The sequence below is a fragment of the Clinocottus analis genome, unplaced genomic scaffold (assembly GCF_023055335.1).
Source record: "Clinocottus analis isolate CAN_PGR_092001 unplaced genomic scaffold, fCliAna1.0.p SCAF_12, whole genome shotgun sequence".
NCBI lineage: Eukaryota > Metazoa > Chordata > Actinopteri > Perciformes > Cottidae > Clinocottus > Clinocottus analis.
In genome coordinates, this window is record NW_027175843.1 from 8007840 (window position 1) to 8033425 (window position 25586).

General features: G+C 40.3%; 2 protein-coding genes across 2 annotated transcripts in view; both read left to right on the top strand.

Annotated features, from left to right (window-relative positions):
- Positions 1-2249, top strand: part of gtpbp8 (GTP binding protein 8) — a 9944-nt gene extending 7695 nt beyond the window's left edge. The window contains exons 7-8 of the mRNA XM_068572709.1: positions 990-1108; positions 1894-2249. Coding sequence (XP_068428810.1) covers positions 990-1108; positions 1894-1984 — 210 coding nt within the window. The 3' untranslated portion in view covers positions 1985-2249. The remainder of the gene's footprint in view (positions 1-989; positions 1109-1893) is intronic.
- A 14630-nt stretch (positions 2250-16879) lies between these two features.
- slc10a2 (solute carrier family 10 member 2) lies at positions 16880-21413 on the top strand. The gene is made up of 6 exons (XM_068573119.1): positions 16880-17462; positions 18580-18698; positions 19473-19561; positions 19690-19865; positions 19999-20156; positions 21226-21413. Exons 1-6 carry the CDS (start codon positions 17065-17067, stop codon positions 21411-21413), a joined length of 1128 nt encoding a protein of 375 aa, XP_068429220.1. The 5' UTR covers positions 16880-17064.
- Positions 21414-25586: the final 4173 nt, after the last annotated feature.

A 25586-nucleotide genomic window follows, 5' to 3' on the forward strand; every position in this document is an offset into this window, starting at 1 on the left:
AACGAGTTAGGATTGTTCATTAAAAGTGCATCCGCGACCCACAAGTTGAGAACCACTGCATTAGACTGATGGATCCAGTAGTTTACCAGTTTAAAAGTGGACAGGCTGGACACCCCTCTCACCTCGGACATAAACTTTTTGAGTCCCTTCCCTCTGGCAGGAGGCTGAGGTCCATCAGGACCAAGACCTCCCGCCACACAAACAGTTTCTACCCAGCAGCAGTCGGGCTCATCAACAGAGCCCGGGTCCCCCACTGACTGACTCTGTCTCCCCCAGGACCACCCACTCTCTCCCTTCTCTCCTTCTCTCCCTTCTCTCCCCTGCACATCTGTCCAGATCGCACATTCAAGGTCACTCGCCACTTTACTCATCACCTGTCACTTTAAACATTCATTACCTCATTCTGTGCACTTTACTTACCTTTACTCTTATTGTTATCATTATTGATCGTCACCCCTTTATTTTTATTTTACTTACATCGCTACTTATTTACTGCACATTACTGCATCTACTTATTTACTTACTTGTTTTTTATTCAATTTTTATACTTTCACTCGTACAGTTAAATGTTCCTTGTTGTTGTTGTTGTCTTTTATGTTGCACCCTACGCCAAGACAAATTCCTCGTTTGTGATAACTTATGTGGCAATAAAACGTATTCTGATTCTGACAGTTGTACACATGACAAGCACACAATCTGCCAGGTTTACGCCTGGTGGAGGTTCATATTGTTTCTTTACTGTTTTTTTTTGTGGTGATATGGCATAAGAGGTAAAAAATCAACAATCTGTTATAATAGTGAAAGATTAAATACAACGTATTCCTTCATTTATCTCAGCTGTGGATTAGTTTATGAATGGGAAGGACATGCGGGTCACAATGCTACCTGTGATGATTTGCTGACACGTCTCTTTATCACTTGCTGACAGCCACATCTTCAGATTTTACATGAAGGTAGAATTGTGATGTGCCAAACATTTTGTGTTGCAGGTGGTGGTGACTAAGATTGACAAATGTGGGTCCGGAACACTGCTGACCAACCTATTGGGTCTACAGGACGTGGTCAAAACTCAGACGACAAGCTGCTTCCCACAGCCTCTCCTGGTCAGGTGAGTCTCACGCTCTCTTTGAGGTGGATGATATCTCGTGTAGCATAACATAGCTCAATAAAAAGGTAAACCAGCAATCCATACAAACAAGTCTATGTAAATAACGCCTGATGCATCTTCTGCCTCTTTGCCTTTGTTACACACATACAGACACTGACACACAGACACACACACTGTTGTGTATTCATATAACTCACTAGACCAATAGTATGCATCTTTGAGGTCTAACAAATGTGTTGCTTTATTTCCTTCCCTTCATGAAAACATTGACAAAGTTGGTTTATTTTCAGTCTTTCAATGCATTGTAGCATATCTTTGTGTTACTTCCATAAACATATTGAGATTTTGTGAAAAATCTTTATACTCTCGGCAATTATATTGCAATTGCTGTCTAAAATATTTTTTTTCAATCGTTTAGTTCAAAATAAAACGCAATACGTCTACTGACTTTGGAGTACAGCACATTGTACATGAGTCACGTGTGCAGATGCCTGAATGCTCCAACACAGTAATTATCAGAGCTTTTGTTACAAGTATCTGAAGTTTATTTTAAACATTTAAGAAAGATGCAAAAAAAAAAATAATGCATAAAAAGTCAAATATTCTTATTTGTAGTTGTTGTCTTAATTGTGCAACTTGAAAGTCAGATGCTTTCTCTTTCGATTGGAAAACAATGAGATCAGACTTAAGAGATGAATCAACAGTTGATCAGTAAGTGTTGACGTTAATAACTGAGAACTGTTATTGCTGTTTGAAATGTATGTCTCTGTCTCTTTCTGCAACAGCTCCCTCCAGTTCTTGGGGATCTACCTCCTGAGATGCTTCATTGCTCATGTAACACACAGCATCAGGCTAACGGACACCTCTCAGAGATGACCCAAGGTCAGCTTAGCTTCGCTGGCTGGATCCACGCACACCCACAATGCATCTGCTTCCAAGGCTTTTATTTTCGAATAAAATAAAAAAACATTACTATTTAATATTACGGATAAGATAAATGGCTACCTTCCAGTTAATTTCAGAAGTGTTGGAACTGTGAAGTATTCAGTTTAGTGCGCATGCGCAAGTTCAGTCTGGTTCTAGAGGAACATATGTATCGTACCTGTTGTTATTGCTAGATTGAAGTAAAGCTTTAAACATCTACCGTTGTCACTGGAATTATTGAATTAACATGGTATCAGTGGATGGCGGCTGGAAACTACAAAACTCTGCCGCAGTTTGACGAGAAGAAGTCATACGAGAGCTGGAAAATAGAGGTTGAAGTTTGGAGGCTGGTGACGGACCTGGAGGAGAAGAACCACGAGTTGGCGGTTGCTTTATTGGGGAAGAGCGAGGGATAGTGCGCTAGAAATCGCCGCAGCGGATTTAAACGTCGATGAAGGAATGCTTGAACTCCTCGCGAAATTGGACTCCATTTTTTTGAAAGAGGAAAAGCATCGCCAGTACGAGGCGTACACAGAGTTTGACCGGGTCTCAAGGGAAAATGGCGTCTCCATGGTCGACTACATTATCGAATTTGAGCGCCGGTACAACAGACTACGTAATTTGAAGGTGGAGCTTCCAGATGCTGTGTTATCTTTCAAGCTACTAGATACTGCGAGACTTAATGTTAAAGACAAACAATTGGCACTTACCGCTTGCTCAGAGCTTTCGTTTGCTAACATGAAGTCAGGCTTGAAGAGAATCTTTGATGATAATGCTCCACAAGAGGGAGCTAATAACCTCTGTGTGAGTGTTGGTGCTGGCGACGCTGCTTACTACACGCGGTTTACAGCGTGTTTAAAGCGTGAAGTAATGTCAAGTCAAGCCAACACAATAATACGGCTGTTCAAGGGACAAATCCACTCAACAGATATGGGAAAAGGACACGATGTGCAGTCTGCCAAAGCACATATCACTGGGCAGAGGATTGTCCTCATAAAAATGAACATGCAAAATTGACAGAAGATGAGGAGGTGACAGAAGAATGCAACATTACTTCATTATCCAAAGAATCGTTGACTGACACAGAGATATTCATGGTGGAGTCTCTAGGATCAGCTGTAATTGACACAGCTTGCACAAGAACTGTGTGTGGAGAGAAATGGCTTGATAATTAATTACATAAGTGGATTAACGCAACGTGAGTTATTGAAAATGAGGGACACAAAGAGGGTAAAAGCATTCAGGTTTGGTGATTGGAAAGTTGTTCATTCTACAAAGAAAGTTAAAATCCCAGCCAAGATAGGACAGACCAGATGTCAAATTGAAACAGAAGTAGTTCCAGTAGATATCCCATTGCTTTAAAGCAAAACTTCACTGAAAAGAGCGAGTGCCGTTTTAGACATTGAAAATGACAAAGCCACAATGTTTAAACAACCAGTGAAACTTGAACTAACATCTTCAGGACACTATTGTGTGAACATTAGAGATGAGATTAACCCAGAAGAAAATGAGCTCCAGAATGAGGATGACATTCTCACCGTGACAGAAAACATGACAACAAAAGAAAAACAGAAGGTTCTGCTCAAACTACACAACCAATTTGGACATGCCTCTGTTGACAGACTGAAAAAAACTACTGGCTTGCTCAGGTAATGCTGATGCTGAATGCACCACAATCCTTAATGACATTGTAAACAACTGTGAGATATGCATTTGCTATAGCAAGCCAAAGCCAGCGGTGGGTTTGCCCATGGCCTCAACCTACAATGAAACTGTAGCTGTGGATTTGCATGAGCGAGAGCCGGGAGTGTGGATGCAATTGATTGTCTGCGTGCAATTGACCACTTCACACGCTTCAGTGCAGGGAGTACCACCAAGAAACCCAGTGAGATTGTAAAGCACTTTATACATTGCTGGATAAGTGTTCATGGTCCTCCAAGCAGACTGTTCAGTGACAATGGGGGAGTCTACTTCAAACGGATGGATTGTACAGAATGGAAAGGTCCAGGTGTGGTCATCGGCCAAGATGGTGTGGTGATATTTGTGAGGCACTTACGTTCATGTACATCACTCCAGACTTCGAAAAGTAGATAACCCACAAGCAGTGCTGGGAGAAAGGGACATTCAGCTGGAAGCGACTAAACATCCAACCACATTAACCTGGCTGTAATGAGAATCAGTATGACAACGAAAAACGAAAGAGGAGACCCCTACAAATGGTGAGGAAAACACACCAAGACATCCAGATGGAGGTCGTCATGTTTAATCTGATGGATCACAGAACAACTCAATCACAACCTGTGAAGACCTAAGTCTGAAAACTGGACAGGTAGTCACATACACAGATAGTGAGAGGGGCCAAGCACGCACGGGAAAAATTCTCAGCAGGGCAGGAAAAGCCACTGCAACATACAAATACTGGTATAATTTGCAGTACATTGAGCCTGAGGAAATTATTGGCACTACAAGTTCTGTTGATTTAGGACGGGTACACAATATTCAAGTGGTCCCACCTGAGCATGTTGAATTAGTTGGTAGCCATCCTGAAGAAGACATACTTATTGTGAATGATGATGCCTTCATGTCTGCCAAACACAATGAACTCAGCAACTGGAGAAAGAATGATGTGTTTAAAGAGTAGAAAGATGAAGGCCAGAAATGCATTTCTACGAAGTGGGTGTGCACACTCAACTAGACACCTGATGGTGTTTCAACGAAAGCTAGATTAGTTGCAAGAGGCTTTGAAGAAATGAACACCCAGAAGCTCCCAAAAGACTCCCATACATGTGCCTCAGAGTCTCTAAAAATGATTATGGCTGTGATATGTCAAAAGAAATGGCAGCTTAACTCTATGGACATTCAGGCAGCCTTTTTACAAGGCAAAGAGTTGACCCAAAATGTCTATATTCGTCCCCCCAAAGAAGATTGGAGCAAAGGAATTCTATGGAAATTAAAAAAGTGTGTTTATGGCTTGTCAGATGCTTCTCTGTATTGGTATAACAGAGTGAAGGACACCTTGCAGCAACTGGGAGCTACTGTGTCACAGGTTGATCCAGCAGTGTTCTACTGGCTGGATGACTCCTTGCTTGTCACGTGGATGACTTCATCCGGGGTGATTCAGAAACATTCTCCACAACAGTCATCCCTCACTTGAAAGTTGCTTTTCAAGTTGGATGTGAAGAGCACAACAGCTTCAGCTACATTGGAATGGAGGTGCACTCTTTGGAGAATGAGTTACAATGAGCAACAAAGGATTTTCATCAAGAATCTACAACCCATTCCTGTGGATCTCAACAGAGCCACACAGCGACAGGCTCCTCTAACAGACACTGAAACTGACATGTTAAAGTCAAAGATTGGCCAAATATTGTGGGTAGCAATCCAGAGTAGACCCGACATAATGTGCGACATATCCATCCTATCATCAAGTACAAAGCATGCTACTGTTCAGACTCTACACTTTGCAAACAAACTTGGCCGCGTTTCCCAGATTCGTTAAGACGCTCTTAAGCGCTAAGAGCGTCTTAGGAGCACTCTAAGAGCGCTGTGAAAGAACGACGCGTTTCCCAGAGTCGTTCTTATCTTAAGACGCTCTTTCACCAAGAACGAAACGTAAGATCGGTCTGACCCACTCTTAACAGCCTTCTTAGCGACTAAACGCTCACTGCAGCCGCGTCAGGGAAAGTTATATCTGACATTCAAAGGAATACTGAAACCATGCGTAATGATGAATGTGCGCCCACAGCTGCAGAACACTGACGCAAGAAAAATAATAGCGTAAAAAGAAAAATAACGATATAAAAATAAAGAATTTCCCCTGTGTTCCTGTAGCTACATAAATAAAATGAATCAGCATCACTATCACTGATTGCGTTTTCACACACATTCGGCATCTGCATATGAGTTTACGTTAGTTATAAAAACATCAACAACCCTGGTATTTCACAGATATCAGGGAAACTGACAGGTGTAACTGAACTCGGCTGGAACCTCATCAAGAGAGGCTCTACATATAAAGGCGTTGCTGAAGTCCACGCGTGAGAGACACCATCGCTGTTATACAGCATAATCTCGCTGCTAACCAACAGCGTCGCCGTACGCGAACCCTGATAGTTTACATAAATGCATATGTGAGTTAGCACTTCTCCACTTAATGTGCTGTCGGACCGGGCTGTTCAGTCCAAGTACCGGCTTCGCCGTGTGGAGCTCCAACGCCTCGTCACGCTGGTGTCATCACACATCCAGAGGCCAACCCGCTGCAATGTTGCCCTCAGCCTGCGTTTTTACGCAGTGGGGAGCTTCCTGGAGGTGGTGGGGGACGACACCGGCCTCAGCAAGGCATCGGTTTCACGAAGTGTGGGAGTCGTGACACCGATCCTCCTGCGTCATGCACACACATCAGAATGCCCACCACACGGGACGAGGTCCGTCAGGTCCACGGTGGATTTCCTGCCATGGGTGGGATCCCCGGGTGATTGGTGTCGTGGATGGCACACGCACACGCGCGCGCGTAGCATAATTGCACCTGTGTGTGGCGATCACACCGTGTTGTGTGTGATTGATGCGCTGATAAAGTGGTGGGTGATCGATTAACCTGGCATCGATTGATTTAGTTTCAGCAACACGGCGGTGGACAGCTCCCACTAAGAGCGTCTTAGGAAGTTTCTTTGACGAGATCTTAAGAAGGCAGTTAAGAACGCATCTGGGAAACACTTCTATCTTAGCGCTCCTTCTTTGCGAACCCTTCTTTCAAGCCTCCTTAAGTCCTTAAGAACGATTTATTCTGGGAAACGCGGCCCTTGTCAGGAAACTGAAATCAGAAGAGGTGACCTTGAGGTTTCTGCACTTGGGAAAAGACAGCTCGCTGAAACTGGTGGTGTTGAATGATTCCTCGATGGGCAACCTTCCTGACGGAGGCACTCAAGGCGGACACCTGGTCATGCTTATGGGAGAGAATGGACGGTTTTCACCTATATGCTGGCGTTCAAAGAGGATCAGGAGAGTTGTCCGAAGCACCTTAACAGGAGAGACTTTGGCACTTGCAGATGGCATTGACAGTGCAGTATTTTTGGCTACACTCTACTCCGAACTGCCCACAGAACTGCACACGGAACAATTTGCCTATTGTCTGTGTAACGGACAATTACTCTCTTCTTGATGCGGTCAAGTCCACCAAAAGCGTGACTGAAAAGAGCCTCTGCTCGAAATCAGCAGCATCAAGGAGCTCGTCCACTCTGGGACCATCCAGCAGATCATGTGGTCAGCCTCCAAGGAACAGCTTGCTGACTGCTTGACTAAGAAGGGGACATCTGCACTAATTCTGCTGAGAGCTCTCAGCGAAGGTGTCTGTCAACTTAAAGGCTAAAGGACCTAATCACAAAAAGCCTACCTTCAAACTCTATTCATTAAAGTTGCTAGAAAATGTTTATCTGTTTAAGCTTTTAGAAGAAAAAAAACAAATGTTTGTTTTCCTGTGACTGTTTTTCCTCTAAAGAGAAAGCGGAGTTTGTGAAGTATTCAGTTTTGTGTGCATGTGCAAGTTCAGTCTGGTTCTAGAGGAACGTATGTATCGTACCCGTTGTTATTGCTAGCTTGAAGTAAAGCTTTAAACATCTACCGTTGTCACTGGAATTTAAATCATCAATGTATGTTTTAGCATACATTGATGACAGCCATGTGTGTGCATCAGAGGGCTCTGCTTGAAGCAGACTGGCTAGCTTTTAACTAAGAATCCCTCCATCAGGAACGGGGTACTGTCCCCATGGGGAAACCACTTAAAGAGAAGGACCTGGGACCAGAAAGAAGGAGAGTCCTTCAGTGGAAATGAGGCTGTAGTCTTCTATCATGCTTGTTACTTCCCCGACATTGTCTACAAAATTCCCACAGAAGTCTATGAGAAAAGGCCTCTGATTTATTGCCTCAGTAAACATGAGTTTACATCTCAATTTCATGTCTTCTTCAATGCATGATGTTCATTTAGTAAATGATGCTCATTTTGAGTCAAACAGACCATAAAGCAGGAGATGCTTTAGGGAGATGCTAAAGGTGACATGTTACAATCCAAGTATGGTCAATTCTGCTCATTGGTAAACCAAGATGGTGGCCGCCAAAACACAGATTTTGAAGCTCCAAAACCTCAGTCCACAAACTAAAGGTGACAGCTGATGACGCGTCTGGATCCACAGCAACGCGCAAGAGAACCGGCCACCCTGCAGTTCCCCCTGTTGAGAGCCGGCTGCTGATGACAGACTGACTTACGCTGTCCGACTCAAACGTGTCATTAACTGAAGAGTGATTGAATTGTTCTACATAAGATGTAGTTTATTCGTACAATCTTCAGCATGGGACTACTTCTGACGACTCTTAAGGGCTCAATTTGCTTTAAACAAAAGTCAACACCTGGTCCACAGGCTGTCTCTAAGGGAAAGTTTGAAGCTATATATGCTCTCTTCTAAACCATTAGGCTTCTTTAACAAAAAGGCTAATTTGGCAGAACATGGGAGTCTCTAAGCTGCCGCTGCCTCCATTAATTCAATTCAATTCAGTTTATTTTGTACAGCCCAAAATCATAAATACAAGATTTGCCTCGGAGGGCTTTACAATCTGTACACATAACATCCCTGTCCCACGACCTCACATCGAATCAGGAAAAACTCCCCCCCAAAGATAGTAAAAAAACTCTTTCACAGGGAAAAAAAGGGAAGAAACCTGAATTTCCCTTTGGAGATCAATAAAGTAATTATCTATCTATCTATCTATCTAGAAACCTGAGGGAGAGCAAGAGAGGAGGATCCCTCTCCCCGGATGGACAGATGCAATTGATGATTAATGGGGTTAGTTGTGTAATTGTGTGACTTTGGTGTTAGTAGTGTGAGTACACAGGATAAATCCTGCATTCTTCTTCACTTCTATGTGAAGTGGTGGATTTGTTATTTTGGAAAGTTCTAAGAGTCATTCCATACATGGGAGTCTGTCTCATGAATTATAAATCTGAATATTAACACAATTAGTATGTGTTAATCCAATATGCATCAAATGACAAGAGAAGAGGGCAACATCAAATGTGATTCTTCTGTCATGAAGTGCAGTTATTGGGCAATATGTTGCTTTAATCGTTGAAAACACTTACACAGGGTTTCATCCATTGTGCTTTTAACTGCACGTCATATTGAGAGACTGGGAAACCTATTTTAATTTCATGGTTTTATTGTTTTGTTATGTTGTATAATCGCTTACTTATGGTACGAAGGTTTATTATAATCCTGTGAATCAGACTATAGACCATATGTTTAACTCATTGTGGCGTTATGAAACCCCTCCCGTTGTTAAACTGCATGAGGAGCGTCCAATCACACATTCCTGTGTGCATTTTGAAGTAAAGTTGTACGTAAATAGCTGTGTGCCAACTTGTGTCCAAACCACTGTCGCCCAGTTTATTTGCTCCAAACCAGTTGAAGGAAATGCAACTTATTCAATTTTCTTCTTTGGCGACATTTCAACGGTTCGCTTAAAATTTGCCTGACGTTTGAATGGCCCCAGTAAAATTGTTCAGAGATAAATACAATAATCCCAATAAATACATTATACAAACTCTGCAGACCCAATGTTATAAAGTGACCAATAATACCATAAATGCAGCATTAAAGTTATTCATGTACCTCTTAATTTAATTAGTTATCTTTTAAATATTGTATTACTTGGTACACCTACATATAAACAGAATATATTATTTTGATATGTACCATTCAAATTCCCTTTTTACATTCATATTGCAGTTTTGATTAAGTAAAAACAAAAGATGTTGACTACTTATGAAAAAAAACTGGACATTCACATTCCAAAATGTGACATTTTTAAATTAAAATCATTGGGAGATGTATGTTGAGATGAGATATAATTGTTTCTAACTATATGCTGTCAGTTTGTAGCACTGGAGGCTGAAGGTGCTTAAGAGAAGAACTATGTTTCTCTGACTGATGAGGACATTGGAAACATGGAAGGGGAGAGATCTTGAACCCTCAGCTGCATCTGCCGATCCATTCAGATTCTCACCTGCCCTCCAGGTCACCGTAATGTATTGTTATGACATGATTCATATGATTCATGCCGTACATATTCCTTTAAATGATTTTCCGTTTACATATCAGTCAGATTTCAATCCTAATAATAAATGTTCCTATACATTATTTTGTTGAGTATCATAAAGAGACTATGTGCATTTAAAACAAAACATTTTGTTGTAGATTAATAACACATTTTATTTTTAACTAGTTGGGATTCATCGTTACCAGATTTGGAAAATGAAAAGCAAAAGTTTCAAAATAGCTGAAAACTCAAAATGTACACACATGTCCAAAATTCTGCTAAGCAGCAAACTGTTGTTTTTTGCTGAGTGGTAATACAACACGTAAAAATATGATGGGAAACACAGTCGACAAAGAATGGCACATGTAGAAGACTACATACCAGATCAGCAGATATGCAGTCATAAACCTTTTATAGAAGCTGGTTGACGTGGAGTCAAGGTCACATACTGGAGATCTCCCTCTTCTTTTTTTAAGCTGTTAGGACAGTTTTCCAAAGGTGTCTTCACTTCCTTATTTTAGTGCAGAGCAGTACCTGAACTACTGATGGACCTATCAGATTAGATTGTTATCTGCAATCAGATCCCCTACGATAATGGCTTTGACGTAATACAAACCTTCGCACACTCATTCACACTCCAAGAGAAGAAAGATACTTAAAATTTACTGCATTCTGAATGAAGGACAAGTCAGATGGAGAGAAAAAGATCAAAGCTGATGGGACAGATAAAGATAAAGGCACGATAAGACTCCCTCTGAAGGGCTCCCATAAGTATTGCACTGATCTTTCCTCATACTGATTTATACAGAGAAAACAATACCCATCACACCCTTTTATTGTTTATGAGACACAATGTGAATCACCGCCTAAACCTAGATGGTTAATTGTAGAAAAATCATGCGATTAATCAGTTCTTTTTTTTTTAACTTTGCCCAGCCCGACTATTTTCTAATTCTGATCTAAATTGTTTGTGACATTTGAACAGTTCAAATGTCACCAACAACAGGCCAGCATCGATGTTTCTTAATGCTTATTTTTTGCTCAGCGCTCTTTTAGGCTGTGTGTGTATTCTTAAGAACCTTTGGGTGCTCATGGCAAAGAAAAATTATAGAATTCATTGAGTTCTAATATAACGGTTTAATTAAAGTTCAAATGGTGATACAGTATACATTACTCAGCTGAGGGTCCCTGGAAGTTCTGCGACACGGACCGTTTATGGTTCTGCGTCAGGCTACAGCGCCCCTCCAAAAAATCCTAACTACGCGTCGCGTTGACGTGGGCTGCAAGCGCTGTGATTGATCCGCTCTGAATGTAATTTCTGGCAGTTGCTTTTTTTTTTTTAGTGGTCGTACAGACCACCTCTGCAAACGTCTCATCTGTCGCCTCCGCTTCAACATTTGCAATATAATCGTTTGCTCTTCAATATTGATGAGCTCCAACTCCAAATACAGCTGCTCCACCTCGGTCACCATTGTTTACTGTTTACTGTGACCGGAAGAACAAGCAAGGTTTCAGCTATAACCCATGAAACCACACAGCCACACCCCCCTGGCGGCATGGCGGTGAATTGCAGAGCAACGCGGTCCCTCGACGCAGAACTCCGAATGCTCAACACGTTGACGGCGGCACGTCGACGACGTATGTACGCCGTGACGCAGAACCATAAACTAGGCTTTATTGTCTAGCTCCCGCGCAGTTGAACCCCTGCATCTACAATCTGGTTTTAACATTCCAGATCACTAGCATGTGATTGGCTAAAAGTCACACAGGGGCGGAGTTTCTCTTTGGCTTAGGTTTTGAAGTTAGCTCCATAACATTCCTGTTTTCTGGTACTTGAAGTCCTCACTCCGCCCTCCTGTGTTTTCTAACAAAAATATTTTACCGAGAAGGAATTGTTATTCAGTTCTACAGGTTACAGTGTGATGGTAACTCTTATTCTTAACTACAGTCATCCTCCAGAAACCCTCTTCACCTTCAGAACTGTCTGAAGATGGCGCCGCAGATGGCAGCCTCGGTACTGCGCTCCCTCGTACTTTTTCTCTTTTTGTTTATTTGTCTTGTTTCCTTCTCTCCCTCTCTGATCACTTTCAGCAGGGAGGAACTCTTGAACTTTCGTCAATACACTGGTCAAACTTTTCCCCCGTTTTTCATCGAACCGGAATACTTTCAAGAGATTTTGGTTGGAGGAGCAGCGGCTCTACTCTGCAACACAAACTCTCCCAGCTCCAGGGATGTGTCCTCTCCCCACTGCTGTTCTCCGTCTACACCAACGACTGCACCTCTAGGGACCCGTCTGTTAAACTTCTGAAATTCGCAGACGACACAATGGTCATTGGCCTTATCAGGAACGGTGACGAGTCTGCGTACAGACGGGAGGTTGAACAGCTGGTCCTCTGGTGTGGTCAGAACCACCTGGAGCTGAACAAGTCAAAGACCGTAGAGATGACAGTGGACTTCAGGAGGATCCCTCCCAACCCCCCCCCCCCAACTCCCTCCTTCCCCCTCCCCCACCATACACAACAGCACTGTGGCTGCAGTGGAGACCTTCAGGTTTCTGGGATCCACAATCTCCCGGGACCTGAAATGGGCCTCCAACATTGACACCATCTGCAAAAAGGCCCAGCAGAGCCTGTACTTCCTGCGCCAGCTCAGGAAATACAACCTGCCTCAGGAGCTGCTCATCCTGTTTTACTCCGCCATCATCCAATCTGTCCTCTGCTCTTCCATCACCGTGTGGTTTGAATCGGCCACCAAACAGGACAGAGACAGACTGCAACGGATCGTCAAGTCTGCAGAGAGAACTATTGGTTCCAGCCTGCCCTCCATCCTGGACTTGTACACCTCCAGAGTCAGGAAGCGGGCTGGAAAGATCACTGCAGACCCCTCATACCCTGGACACAAGCTGATCCAACTCCTCCCCTCTGGTAGGCGCTACAGAGCACTGTACGCCAAAACCACCAGACTCAGGAACAGCTTCTTCCCACTGGCTGTCAGTCTTTTGAACAACTGAACAATTAGTCAGTCACTTACATCTGCACTAACTGCAGTTAGTGCAGATAACTGCAGTTTCTGGACTACTGTTTACTGTTTCCTAATGTCTTATTTTTCTGGTCTCTCTTTATATTTATCTTTTATATCTAGCTTAAAAAGAAATACGAATCGCAGAATCCGGCGTCAAATTCCATGTATGTGAGAATGTACATGGCCATTAAAGCTGATTCTGATTCTCTGCAGCTTCAAATGCAAATCAAATCGCCCTCCTGTCCCTGATAAGAACAGAGGAAGATTCCCCAAACCACAGGTGGTCCCTTTGTTCCTAAGACCAAATGTTCTCCCTTAAACCTTCAGCCCTCATCACTGTGTGCAAATGACTGGGTGTTCATTCCTACAGCCCACAGATACTGGTGAGTCTGTGCTCGTCCCATGCATACCTGAAATACTCATTAAAAAAAATCAATATTACGTATTGTACACAGACAACATTACACATGTGCAGTCCAAAATAGACAAAATAAACTATTACAACTCTACAGAGCTCTCCTGCAGCAGAAGGCGTTACAGCGGTCTTTATGTGCCATGCAGTCGGAGGACAGCCATGTGTCCTCCGACATGGCAGCTGTGTTCAGCTGCAGGAGAGAGATGTCTGTTGCCGTTGTCTTGCTTCTGGAAACTGAAGTCTGGAACGCAAAAGCACTACAGCGGTCTATACTATAACTTATTATAATTAACACCTCTGCATTAGCCTATGTTGCAAATTAAATTGCAAAAATATACTTAAAAGACAATGATTGCTACATTGCAGAAAATAGTGTACAAGTATTTGGAGAGAAACACACAAAACAGCCTTATTGTAATGGTGAGTTCACAACTAACGCGTCAAGATTTCGACGTGTCGAGATTACATGCAAAGTCAATGCACAGCTGCATAGAAGCTGCGTAGACGCGTATTTTCTAGCGGGCGGCGCGTGAGACGCGTTGAAGCAGCACGAACAGCTAGTCGGCCACGGGGCGAACTCGAGTCGACGCGCGAGTTGCAATTTTCCAACTCAGTCATAGTTGCGTCAGCCAATCAGCGTTGAGATATTCCGCTCGTCACCTCCGTCCTGACGTGCGTCGAGAAAAATGGGAACGGGTGTCGAGAAAATTTTTGACGCCTTCGGTGTGAAGACCCTATTACTGTTTAATATTTTGAAAAACAGATGATATCTCAAAAGATTAAACAATAAATGAAAGATTGGATATTTAAACAATGCAGGTTAGCCATAATTGAGTCCTTTGGTAACTAATAGACAACCTCCAACCATAAGGGCCCCAAATATAGACCACGTAGGCCGGAGAGATGCAGCAGGAGGAACAAGACCACAAACTGCCGTTCTAAGTTTTCTTTTGAACCAAACCTTGCTTGGCAGAGGCAACAAAAATATTTAAAGTGTCATACAATGTTATATAGCAATAAATCATACAAGTGACTTTTTTTTTGTGTCTACTACTTTTATTGCGCAGAAGTCTAAAATATGTATCCATGAAATTCAACCATTAGGAAGACAGTTTACCATTTATTTATATTTCTTTTATTGTTCAGACTGCAGCACACGCCATTTTAAATGTGCAGCTCGTGGCTAAATTAGTATTTAGTTAATGTATAACACATTGTTTTTGTGGTGTTACTAGTTGTCTTTTGACTTTACGGTTGTCCTTTAACTTTAGCGTTAAAGGACAACTTCACATTTAACTTCACAATGAAGCGTTACCCCGTCCTGGCTTTTTAGTAGGACTCTGGGAAGGTAAGAACAACACAATTTTGTCATTGGACATCATAATAAGAAAAAAAACACAAGAAGAGAACAATTTATTTCCTGTCCTGCAGCAAACTTGTGCTAGCTAATTTAAGTAGTTAATAGGAACTGTTGTGTACTCCTCGGCATTAGGGGCTAACTAACTCTAAGTTCTTTTAAAGCCGCAGAGAATTTGCATCTGCTGTAGAGCGCTGTGATGTGAATTTTGTTAAACTTCAACTATTTTATTGTTTGGAAACTTGGTATGTACAACATATTAACATAAAGTACCAATAATATATATTTACGCCACCTTGGATCTTGTTATGCTGTATTGCTTTGTAATATTGTATCAGGGTGGGTTTGTAGTTAACATTTTAAACATATTTAAACAAATATTAATGTAGCAGCAAACCACTATTGTATGGCTATAGTGGAGTAATGTCGAGCACTCTCTCCCTCTCTAAGCAAATAAGCAACGACTGGTAAATCAATATTACTATTAACCTTTTGAGCCCTATGCCCCCAAAACCTGCTGCACCAATTATCAGACAAGGAAATGATAAAAAAAAAAAAGGTCAAGGGACGTTTCCTACAAGATCTCCGAAACCACAACGTTGATTAACTTCATTTAATCCTGTTCTTTTTTTCCTGTTCTATGCGAACAGGAAAAAAAAATACCGTTAAGTTTATATAATTACATAAACCTTGTAACCTCAAAAACCTTGCCGTCCCTTTTTTTGCGCAAAAGTAATGTTTCACCTTTCTGTTAAGAACTACACTATTACAAAATAATAAACACATCTATGTGATTTTTTGAGCCTGTACAAATCTAACAAGGTAAGATAGAAGCTTAGTGAATATATATTAGTACCTAAAAGGTCCAAGTGAAGCCGGCTGTTTCGTTTTCCTATTCCTTCGACTTTCCAGACCACAAACTGAGGTAGGCATTTTCCTCCTTTTTTTTCTTTTTTTAAACACGTCACAAGTCTTAAGGCGGAAAATATGCAGATTTTGAATACAGGCTTCACTCAATCGGAGCATGTTCAGGCATAAAGCTTCTAACTTTTCAATTTTTGAACTGAACGACACAGTTTTTTGACTAAAATCCTTGATTACAGTCCAAGGCTTTGTTTCATTGTGAATCTTTAGGTCATTATCTTTCCAAAGAGGGGTGTTTCAACTAGGTTGTTGTTTAGGCCTATCCCCGTGAAGTTGAAAACACTCGGAGCTCTTTTTTGGATCATGCTAGGTGTTTACAGTAATGTTTAAAATGTGTAATTTTTATTATTATTATTTTTTAAGTCCTTTCACAAAAAAATCTGAAAAAAAATATATAAAATAATACAAGTATTAGAACTCCTTTGGGGTTCATATCACTACTTGAACACTGACCTGCTAAATTCTTGAAGCTCGTTCCCGTGCGGGCCACTTTGGGGCTCAAAAGGTCATCTCAGCCGTTGAACTCAGTCTATGTCTCTCACACAGACATATCAACTACAGCTGTGCCCTGGTTGACCTTCTTGTATGAGATATATCGTTTGTGAAATACAGTATTGTTCCATGTTGCAAACGTTTTGAAAAAAAATGTAAATGTATTTAGTGTTCTGTATATAACTTGGATTTAGATAAATTGAGTCTTAGTTTTCTTTTGACATTAAAACATAAAAAAATCACTTAATAACGGTTAAGGGTTAATCTCAGAGGGGTAGTTTTTATAGGCACTGTACAAAGAATACCTTGTAACTGCAGGGTGTGCCTGTCTTTGAGGACTGCAAGCATCCTCCATTCTTACGGTCATTGCAGGATGATGATGCTGCATAGCAGAATGCCCAATAAAGTTTAAAGAGGCCAAAGGGCAGGGAAAGTTGGAACTCTGTTGCAATGACATGTCATATTAAAGAATGATTTTATATGCATGTGCTTCTGAACACCGACCCCATAAAAACATTAAGTATTGGTTAATTATTTTTTTTCCCAGCTGATTTCTCCTCCCAATTGTATTTGGCTGTTGCAGGGTTGGCATAAAGAGCTGTTGGCTGGACGGTTATTGTCACTGTCGCCACATCTTCTTGGATATTGGAGTATAGTCTTGTGTAATTTAACAAATGCCAGGTCTCATCCAGCCTTCTCTTCTCCACTGATTCTTCTTCTCCAATTACGTTGTCCACAATGTCCACATACATGGCAACGACTATGGGTACCATTAGCTGCGGATCTCTGTCCACAATGTGTTCAGGCACAAACTGCCTTGTTCCTCCCAGTGACTTCAATGACAAGCTGAGCTTGGCGTTAAGCGTAGTGCTCACCGTTATGCTCGCCATGGTCATGTTCTCCATGGGCTGCACTGTGAATGTCGAAAAGCTGTGGGGCCACATCAGAAGACCTTGGGGCATCGTCATCGGCTTCCTCTGCCAGTTCGGCATCATGCCTTTCACAGCCTTCGCCTTGTCACTGGCCTTCGGTGTGCTGCCCGTGCAGGCTGTCGTCATCATCATCATGGGCTGCTGTCCTGGAGGCTCTGGGTCCAACATTATCTGCTACTGGCTGGATGGAGACATGGACTTAAGGTAAGAAACCAGCTGAGCAAACTAGCTCATTGGATCATGATAGTTAATGCTGTTGTTTGGATGACTGATTGCTGTCCACCTGAAGCACAGGATGTTTTATTTTTTTTCTAATGGATTAACAGTCTTGTAATAAAAACTGATTCTTGATTTGTTTGCAATAAATACTTTGCAGCATAACACAATTATGTTACCTTGTTTCTCGAGAGTAGTCTTCCTCCCACTATATAGTAGCGTAACATAGACAACCAATGTGATATCTGAGTTTTTACAAGTTGAAATATTTCAATTAATTTTGGGGTTGGAACAAAATATAAATACATATGTGCATATGAGATACCGTGTTGATTCTTAAAAACACTATCGATTAATAGCTTGACTACAAAGATTGGGGGCAGACAATGGCTCTGATTATACAAAATGTAGTACCAAAGTGTTGGATGTTACAGGGACTGTGATCAATTCAAACTCAGATCCCAAAGTTCACATAAAACGTTTTTTAAAAAGGACCTCTGATTTACTGCATATGGTGTTTTGTTCTTTATACTAAAATTGGATTTGAAAGAAATCTACATTTATCATCTTGTTTACAGCATCTCACTATATTTAATCGTAACCCCTGTGTCTGTAATGTCCAATGTTTTTTTTTTGTTATAATTCATTGTTAACCACATGTTTACTGCTACTGTGCACTGGGCTACTGGTGCATTAGAACGTGATGCCAAGCGGTCTGACAAGGTGCCCAACATGTTGCCTCAACCCTGTTTTAATTATTATATATTTCTGACTTCATGCCATTTGATCATTAGAAGCTGCTTAGTCGATGTTTCATTATTGTTATTATTAGTGATAATATAAGAACATGGGTTAGCAATGGGATAAGAACATGGGTTAGCAATGGGATACCAACAATGGTTATTGATCAGATAACAGCATGGGTTAACAACAAGATAACATGGGTTAGTGATAAGACAACAACATGGGTTAGTGATAGGATAACAACATGGGTTAGTGATTTGAAGACCTTCAAAGAAACAGTTAATTTAACTATTCCTGACCTATTTCATATTTAAAGGACATGTGCTGCTTGAAAAATAGTGTGCATATTATCTCTCCACAGTATCAGCATGACCGCTTGTTCCTCTATCCTGGCCTTGGGGATGATGCCTCTATGCCTGCTTATTTATACTTCCACCTGGACTTCTACCAGCACCATCCAGATCCCATATGACAGTATTGGTAAGTATATATAGGGCTGAGCAGATTTAAAAAATGTACTGATAAATCACATGATTTTTCTGCGATTAATCATATTATACGCTAAATTCAATAATGAAGTAAAAACTAGTGTATTGTACGTCATTATTTTAAAGTAATGTTATCAGAACAATATAACAGGAACTCTGGAGCAACAGCAAGTTAGCATACATACATATATAGTATATAAATCTGTTTTCTTTTTTTCTAAACAGGTACCAGTAATACCATTTGTATTTTATCACTGAACAACATAAACAGTGTGTTCAGTAAGGGTCCATGTTCGGGACAAGCCACTTCTTCTTTTGTCCATGTTCGGTGTGTTGCTTACCTTAAAGATGTATGTTAAAGACCAGCAATTGTTTAACTTCATACAAAAGCAATAAATGCTTTTGATGTTTTTTTGTTTAAGTTGCTCCCTGATAAAATACAAATGGTATGACTGCTACCTGTTTAGAAAAAAAGAAAACAGATTTATATCCTATACATGTATGTATGTTAACTTGAAGTTGCTCCAGAGTGTCTGGTATATTGTTCTGATAACATTACTTTAAAATAATAGCGTGCAATACATTAGTTTTTACTTCATTATTGAATTTGGTGCATAATGCGATTAATCGCAGAAAAATCATGCGATTAATGAGTTAACAACTTAAGAACCTTCTATTTTATTGTAGTTTTGTACAAACCAAAGCCCTTTTCAGGTTTATTACAACCGTATATGTATGTGATGATATGAATTATGTGTATACTCAGGTATCACTCTGGTGGCCCTTCTTATCCCAATTGCTCTGGGAATATATGTTAAACGCAGGTGGCCCCACTGGGCAAAAAAGATCCTCAAGGTAGGATTCTATGTAAATGTTTTAAGTGAATGACATATAAATGATCAAGTTATTTGTTCTGACAAACACATACATGGCTTTATTTAATTAAAATCATTTCACTGTCTTTGTGTATCTGCTGTGCACAGGTAGGATCCATTGCCGGATTTGCTCTTATTCTTATCATAGCTGTGGTTGGAGGAATTCTGTACCAGTCCTCCTGGGACATTGCACCCTCTCTATGGATTATTGGAACCATCTACCCATTCATTGGATTCGGCCTGGGGTTCCTCTTGGCCCGCTTTACAGGTCAACCCTGGGAAAGGTACAGTGGCAGCATAGAGTTTATGGAGCATAGCTTAATTCAGTTTAATTCAGCTTCATAAATCATACAACCATTACTGCATGAACAAACATATAAACTAATTAAATGACTTGTAATTCCCCGCTTTGTCCAGATGTCGAACCATAGCATTGGAGACTGGTTTTCAGAACTCCCAGCTGTGCAGCACTATTGTCCAGCTGTCCTTCAGCCCTGCTGAGTTGGAAGTCATGTTTTCGTTCCCCCTCATCTACAGCATCTTCCAGCTGGTGGTGGCAGTCATATCGGTGGGAGGTGAGGGTTATGCAGGCAGATACGTACTCAGCCATCTTGGAACCTTGCAGCTATTGGTCAGATAAGCCTCTGGGTTCGATCATTCTGGAGTTCTGGTGTATGCAGCAGATATCTGGGCCAAGACTTCCTTTTCCATGCTTTGCTTATTGTTTACAGTTTAATAAGCTTTAAGTTCAGAAGTGTGAGTCACTTATGTCAGTTATGTACTCACCCATTCAGTCATTTCCTTCTGCAATTCTGTTTCTGCTGATTGGACTATTTCAAGTCATCCGCTGCTAAAAAGATTCTGGCACACAGCCCGCAAGATGACATCCAATACTACTTGTTGCATTGAGTTGTTGCTCAGTTCTGGCACATTTTATGTGACACAGTTCTACACCTTGGGCAGAAAACAAATATAATATTAATAAGTATATTATATATTTAGTGTATAATCACCTGAAAACTAATATTTTTATTATCTTAGAATTAGGCATTTGTACCTTCTGGGGTTCAAGGGTCACGATGACTATGCTGATGAGTCTGCTTTTCTGAATGAAAAATGCATTTTATTAATATGCTTCATACCAGCCTCGTAATACGCTTGTAGAAACGTGTGGTTAACATTGTGAAACAATTGCAAAGGTTTAGGCAACAAAACCACTTGGGTAAGGTTAGAAAAAGGATAATTGTTTATGTTCAAATAATAAAGTAACCTAACAAATGTAGCGACTTAAAGTACAACTGCCCTTAGCAGACTTTCTTCTGTAACAACAAGTGTAAACTCAACTTTTACTTTTGGTTTTACACAGAACTGCTGCCTCCTGAGTGAAAGTCCTGTGTATTTTGTTCGCATCTCCACCCCACACTTTCAGTGGACATTCATCTTTAATATACACAATATTATACTATGTGACTTTCAACAACGGTGGCTCTGGCAATAACTGTAACAACGAGAACAGGATGTTCCTTGATGTCCAGACAAAGGCTTATTTGGTTTATTATTTGGTTGTGCTTCTTTTTTTTAAAACATACATGTCAAGATGACTGATTACATTTCTGAATCCACGTTTTTTTTCCCCCTTTACAGCCTACCAGGCATATAAAAGGTTATGTGGCCGTCACTCAGTTGATGCAGATGCTCTGTCCCTGGAAGCTGGTGACGGTGAATCAGAAACCAAGAAGGGACACGCTGTGGAGAACAGCGCCTTCGAGTTTGATGACAATGGCAACAGCGACGAGAAGGGTAGGAATGTCAGAAAGATCACCCAGCTGTGAGATGTCAGACCAGCAAATCACAGACTTTGAACTCTCAGTATGAACATCCAGAGCCACTACTGGAGAGAGCAACAGCCATAAGTCAACAGTGTGAACACACACTGCACTCTGCAGGCCGCAGGTGTGCACTACACGTTCTGTTCCAATCTACTTTTAGAAACTCTGGCAAGAGCAAGGTTGCCCAAATGTCCTCCCTAGTACAATTAATTATCTGACACTGTGTGATATTTTATGTTGAAGGCCCTTCTTTTTCCTAATTTATTAACATACAATTTGAACCAACTTCTACTCGCCTGTTGGGCCCAGCTATCAACGCATTCATTGACGACTTTTAAAAATGTCTTATCAATAATTAAAACTCATTATGTAATGCTGTTTATGTGTATTACCACTTGTCCATATGCAGATATTTACTACAGTATGCTGAACGGTGGAATATACAACTAAATACCATTAGATTGTGTGTACGTCACGTAACACTTAACATTTATCTGATGAGACAGAGTTGTTTCTAATGAGGTAAATGTTTACTGTGGTCCATCTAACAGAGCACAATGCTATCACGTCCTTAAAAGAGGTTCATGCATTTTCTGTTATTCTTATTTTCTATCCTGATGTAGCAGGTGAAATCGGTGGTTTCTACAGACTTGGGCCATGATGCAAACTCGTGTTGTGTGTTTTTTGCTCTTTCAGTTCCTCGCAGTTCTTCTACGCTTCCGTTATGAGGCACAGTTGATTCTTGGCATTTTTAAATATGTAAGCTTGTGGTTTTACACATCTATTTATGAAACATATTCACAGCTAACTTATTTGTCCTCTATAATGTGCAAATGTAAAAAATTCAGATTTTTGTGCAGGTGCATTTAACTATTTTACAAAACATATTTACTATTGTTTGAATCCAAAAACATTTTATTTGTCTATTTTGTTGTAACAATTCATGTTTTTGATATAAATATGAGTACTAGTATTCAACTCAATAAACATATTACATTTTTTTTTCACTGGCTTATGTTTTGAAACGTCAAAACTGTTTGATGGGACATCACAATGCATATCTGAACATTTAATTTAATTTTAAGCATCATATGCACTATTTACTTTACAGCAAATACATATCTCAGTGGTAGCTATCAAACTGTGGAATTCTTCACAAAAGGATTAGTTGTATAAATATTGTTCAGTTTATATGAATGTAAATGTTTGAAGAAAGCATGATTTGATTTCATGTGCAGTTATTCCATACGGCTTAATTCTTCTTTTTCTCATGCTACTGTAAGTATTTGTTCCTACAATAAATAACTGTAATTGACAATCAATTTATCTATTGTTTATATGTTTTAATTCTCCCTGATTCTCTTGAGGGTCACATTGAGTTTTTTTGGAGGTCTTTTTTCATTTTCTTTTATTGTTCACAACTATGAGCAGAACAAATACAAAATTACTAAAAATGAACTAAAGCAAATACAGACAGCATAACGTTCACTGCACAAATTATGATTACATTTAGAGTACAATAGATCATAAAGCCGATTATATGCTTTCACTTCATTAAAGTTAATTGTAACATTTTAGTCACCTAGAATTGTTGTATTAATAAAATGCAGTGAGATGCAGAAATTGATTGATATCCTTGAAACGGGTTCAAATAAAGGCAACAGCAAACAGAAAAGTCTTCAATCTGAATTTAAAGGAGCTGAGGGTCTCTGAGGGTCTCTGTAGACCTGGAGTTTTCAGGGACCTTGTTCCAGATATGTGGAGCAGAAAAACTGAACGCTGCATCTCCATGTTTATTTCTGACTCTTGGAACAGAAAGTAGACCACCTGAGGGGTGGGGATGATTCATAAGGTAACAACAGATTACAAACGTATTTAGGCCCAAAACCATTCAGTGCTTTAGAAACCAGCAGCAGGATTTTTATACTCAATCCTTTGATGGACAGGAAGCCAGTGCAAAGACCTCAGAACAGGAGTGATGTGATCCACTTTACTTCGTGAGGACTCGGGCTGCAGCGTCCTAAATCAGCTGCAGCTTTCAGATTTACTTTTTCAGAGTCCTGTAAACATAATGTTACAGTAGTCAAGTCTACTCAAGATAAATGACCTGTGAACACATCGTTACAGTCAAGTCTACTGAAGATAAATGACAAGTAAACACATCGTTACAGTAGTCAAGTCTACTGAAGATAAGAATGCATGGGCAAGTTTCTCCAAATCCGGTTGAGACATAAGTCCTTTAATTTGATATATTCTTCAGGTGATAGCTGATTTTGTAATTGTCTTGATATGGCTGTATAGATTGAGGTCTGAATCCATAACAATCCCTAGATTTCTGGCTTGGTTTGTATTTTTTAACATCAGTGATTGGAGCTGAGCGCTGACTTTCAATCGTTCGTCCTTGGGACCAAAAACCATTACTTCTGTTTTATGTTTCTAGCACATCCAGTTGTTGATTTCTTTGATGCATTTAGCCAACCCTTGTATGAGATTATAGTCCCCCGGTGATATAGTTATGTAAATGTATGTGATGTCTGCATAATAATGATAACACACTTTGTTGTTTTTCATAATATGAGCCAGTATTGAACCTTGGGAAACACTACATGTCACCCTAGTCAGCTCTGAGGTGTAATCTGCTACTGACATAAAGTATTGTCGGTCTTTCAAGCAGGATTCAAAACAATTAAGTGCTGTGCCAGAGAGTCCTACCCAGACTTTCAGTCTGTCTAGTAATATGTCATGATCGACCGTGTCCAATGCAATGAAAAGACAAACAAACCTGCTTAAAAGATGAACTGCAGTAACTCAGTAAATTTGGGATGGCTCAGGCTTGCCCTGCTCCAGCCACTAGATATGCTGCTAAAAAACCTTGACTGCTAGGGGATATCTTAGGATACACTGAGTTCCTCTCTCCTCTTCTCTCTCTCATTTTGTATGAAGTAATGTCTCTTCAATGCACATTAACTTTACTTCCTTCTGGGAGCTTCTGTGCTTCCTCACCTCTAGTTTCCATGGATCATGCTGTCTGGAACTGGTCCTACCTCCTGCCATGGTGGCCCTGCTGATGCCCGTCTTCTCTTTTACTTTCTGCTTCCTGGATCATGGTCCATGCCTACTACTCATTATATGAATCATTTCTGTCATATTATTTGTCTGTGCTGTAAATCTATTACTTTATAACATATGTTGCTTCTGTCCATCCGAGGAAAGGGATCATATATATACATCATATAATAATATTCAGTATAATATGAAATATATATATATATATATATTACTTCTTAATAATAATAATATTATTATTATTATTAAGAAGTAATATATATATACATCATATAATAATATTCAGTATAATATGATATATATATTTATTTATTACTTCTTAATAATAATAATAATAATAATAATAATAATAATAATAATAATAATTTTACTGAATTGTATATATAATGTGTCCTTATTATGTCAGTGTTAGAATAAATGTTAAATATTTAACTGCAAAGTAGTAATGCGTGTTTGATTCTGTGTAAATATTCATGCTGCCTTTTTATTGCACTCTGTTTTATGTTTATCGTTAAATGTTTATTGTTAAATGTTATGCACCTCCCACCAGGACAAATTCCTTGTATGTGTAAACATACTTGGCAATAAATGGTTCTGATTCTGATACCTTTCTGATACCTGGCACCGCAGTAGTTCTGGCTAAGTGCATGATGGGAAATGCCTGGCTGTTGCCACATCAGAGAGCTGATTGGCTCTTAGATCTGGCAGCAAACACCAAGTGTTGTAGAAAATCCTTATTTAATGTGTAGTTGTAATACTTAACGCTGGATTGTTGACTATTAGTCTAATGTTTAATCTAAAAACATATCTTGTGTGGTTGATAATACTAAATGATCAACTATCAACTATCAATTTTCGCTGAGCGACTGTGGCTCAGTGGTGAGCAGGGTCGTCTTTCAATCAAAGGATCGATGGTTCGATCCCCGTCTCCGCGAGCCCATGTCAACATTGTCCTTGAGCAAGACACTTAACCCTAAATTGCTCCTGTAGCTGCACCTACGGAGTATGAATGGTTGCCGATACTGATGTGGTATCTTGCATGGTGGCTCCTCCCATCAGTGGGTAAATGATGTCTCGTAGTGTAAAAAAAAGTGCTTTGAGTGGTCAGAA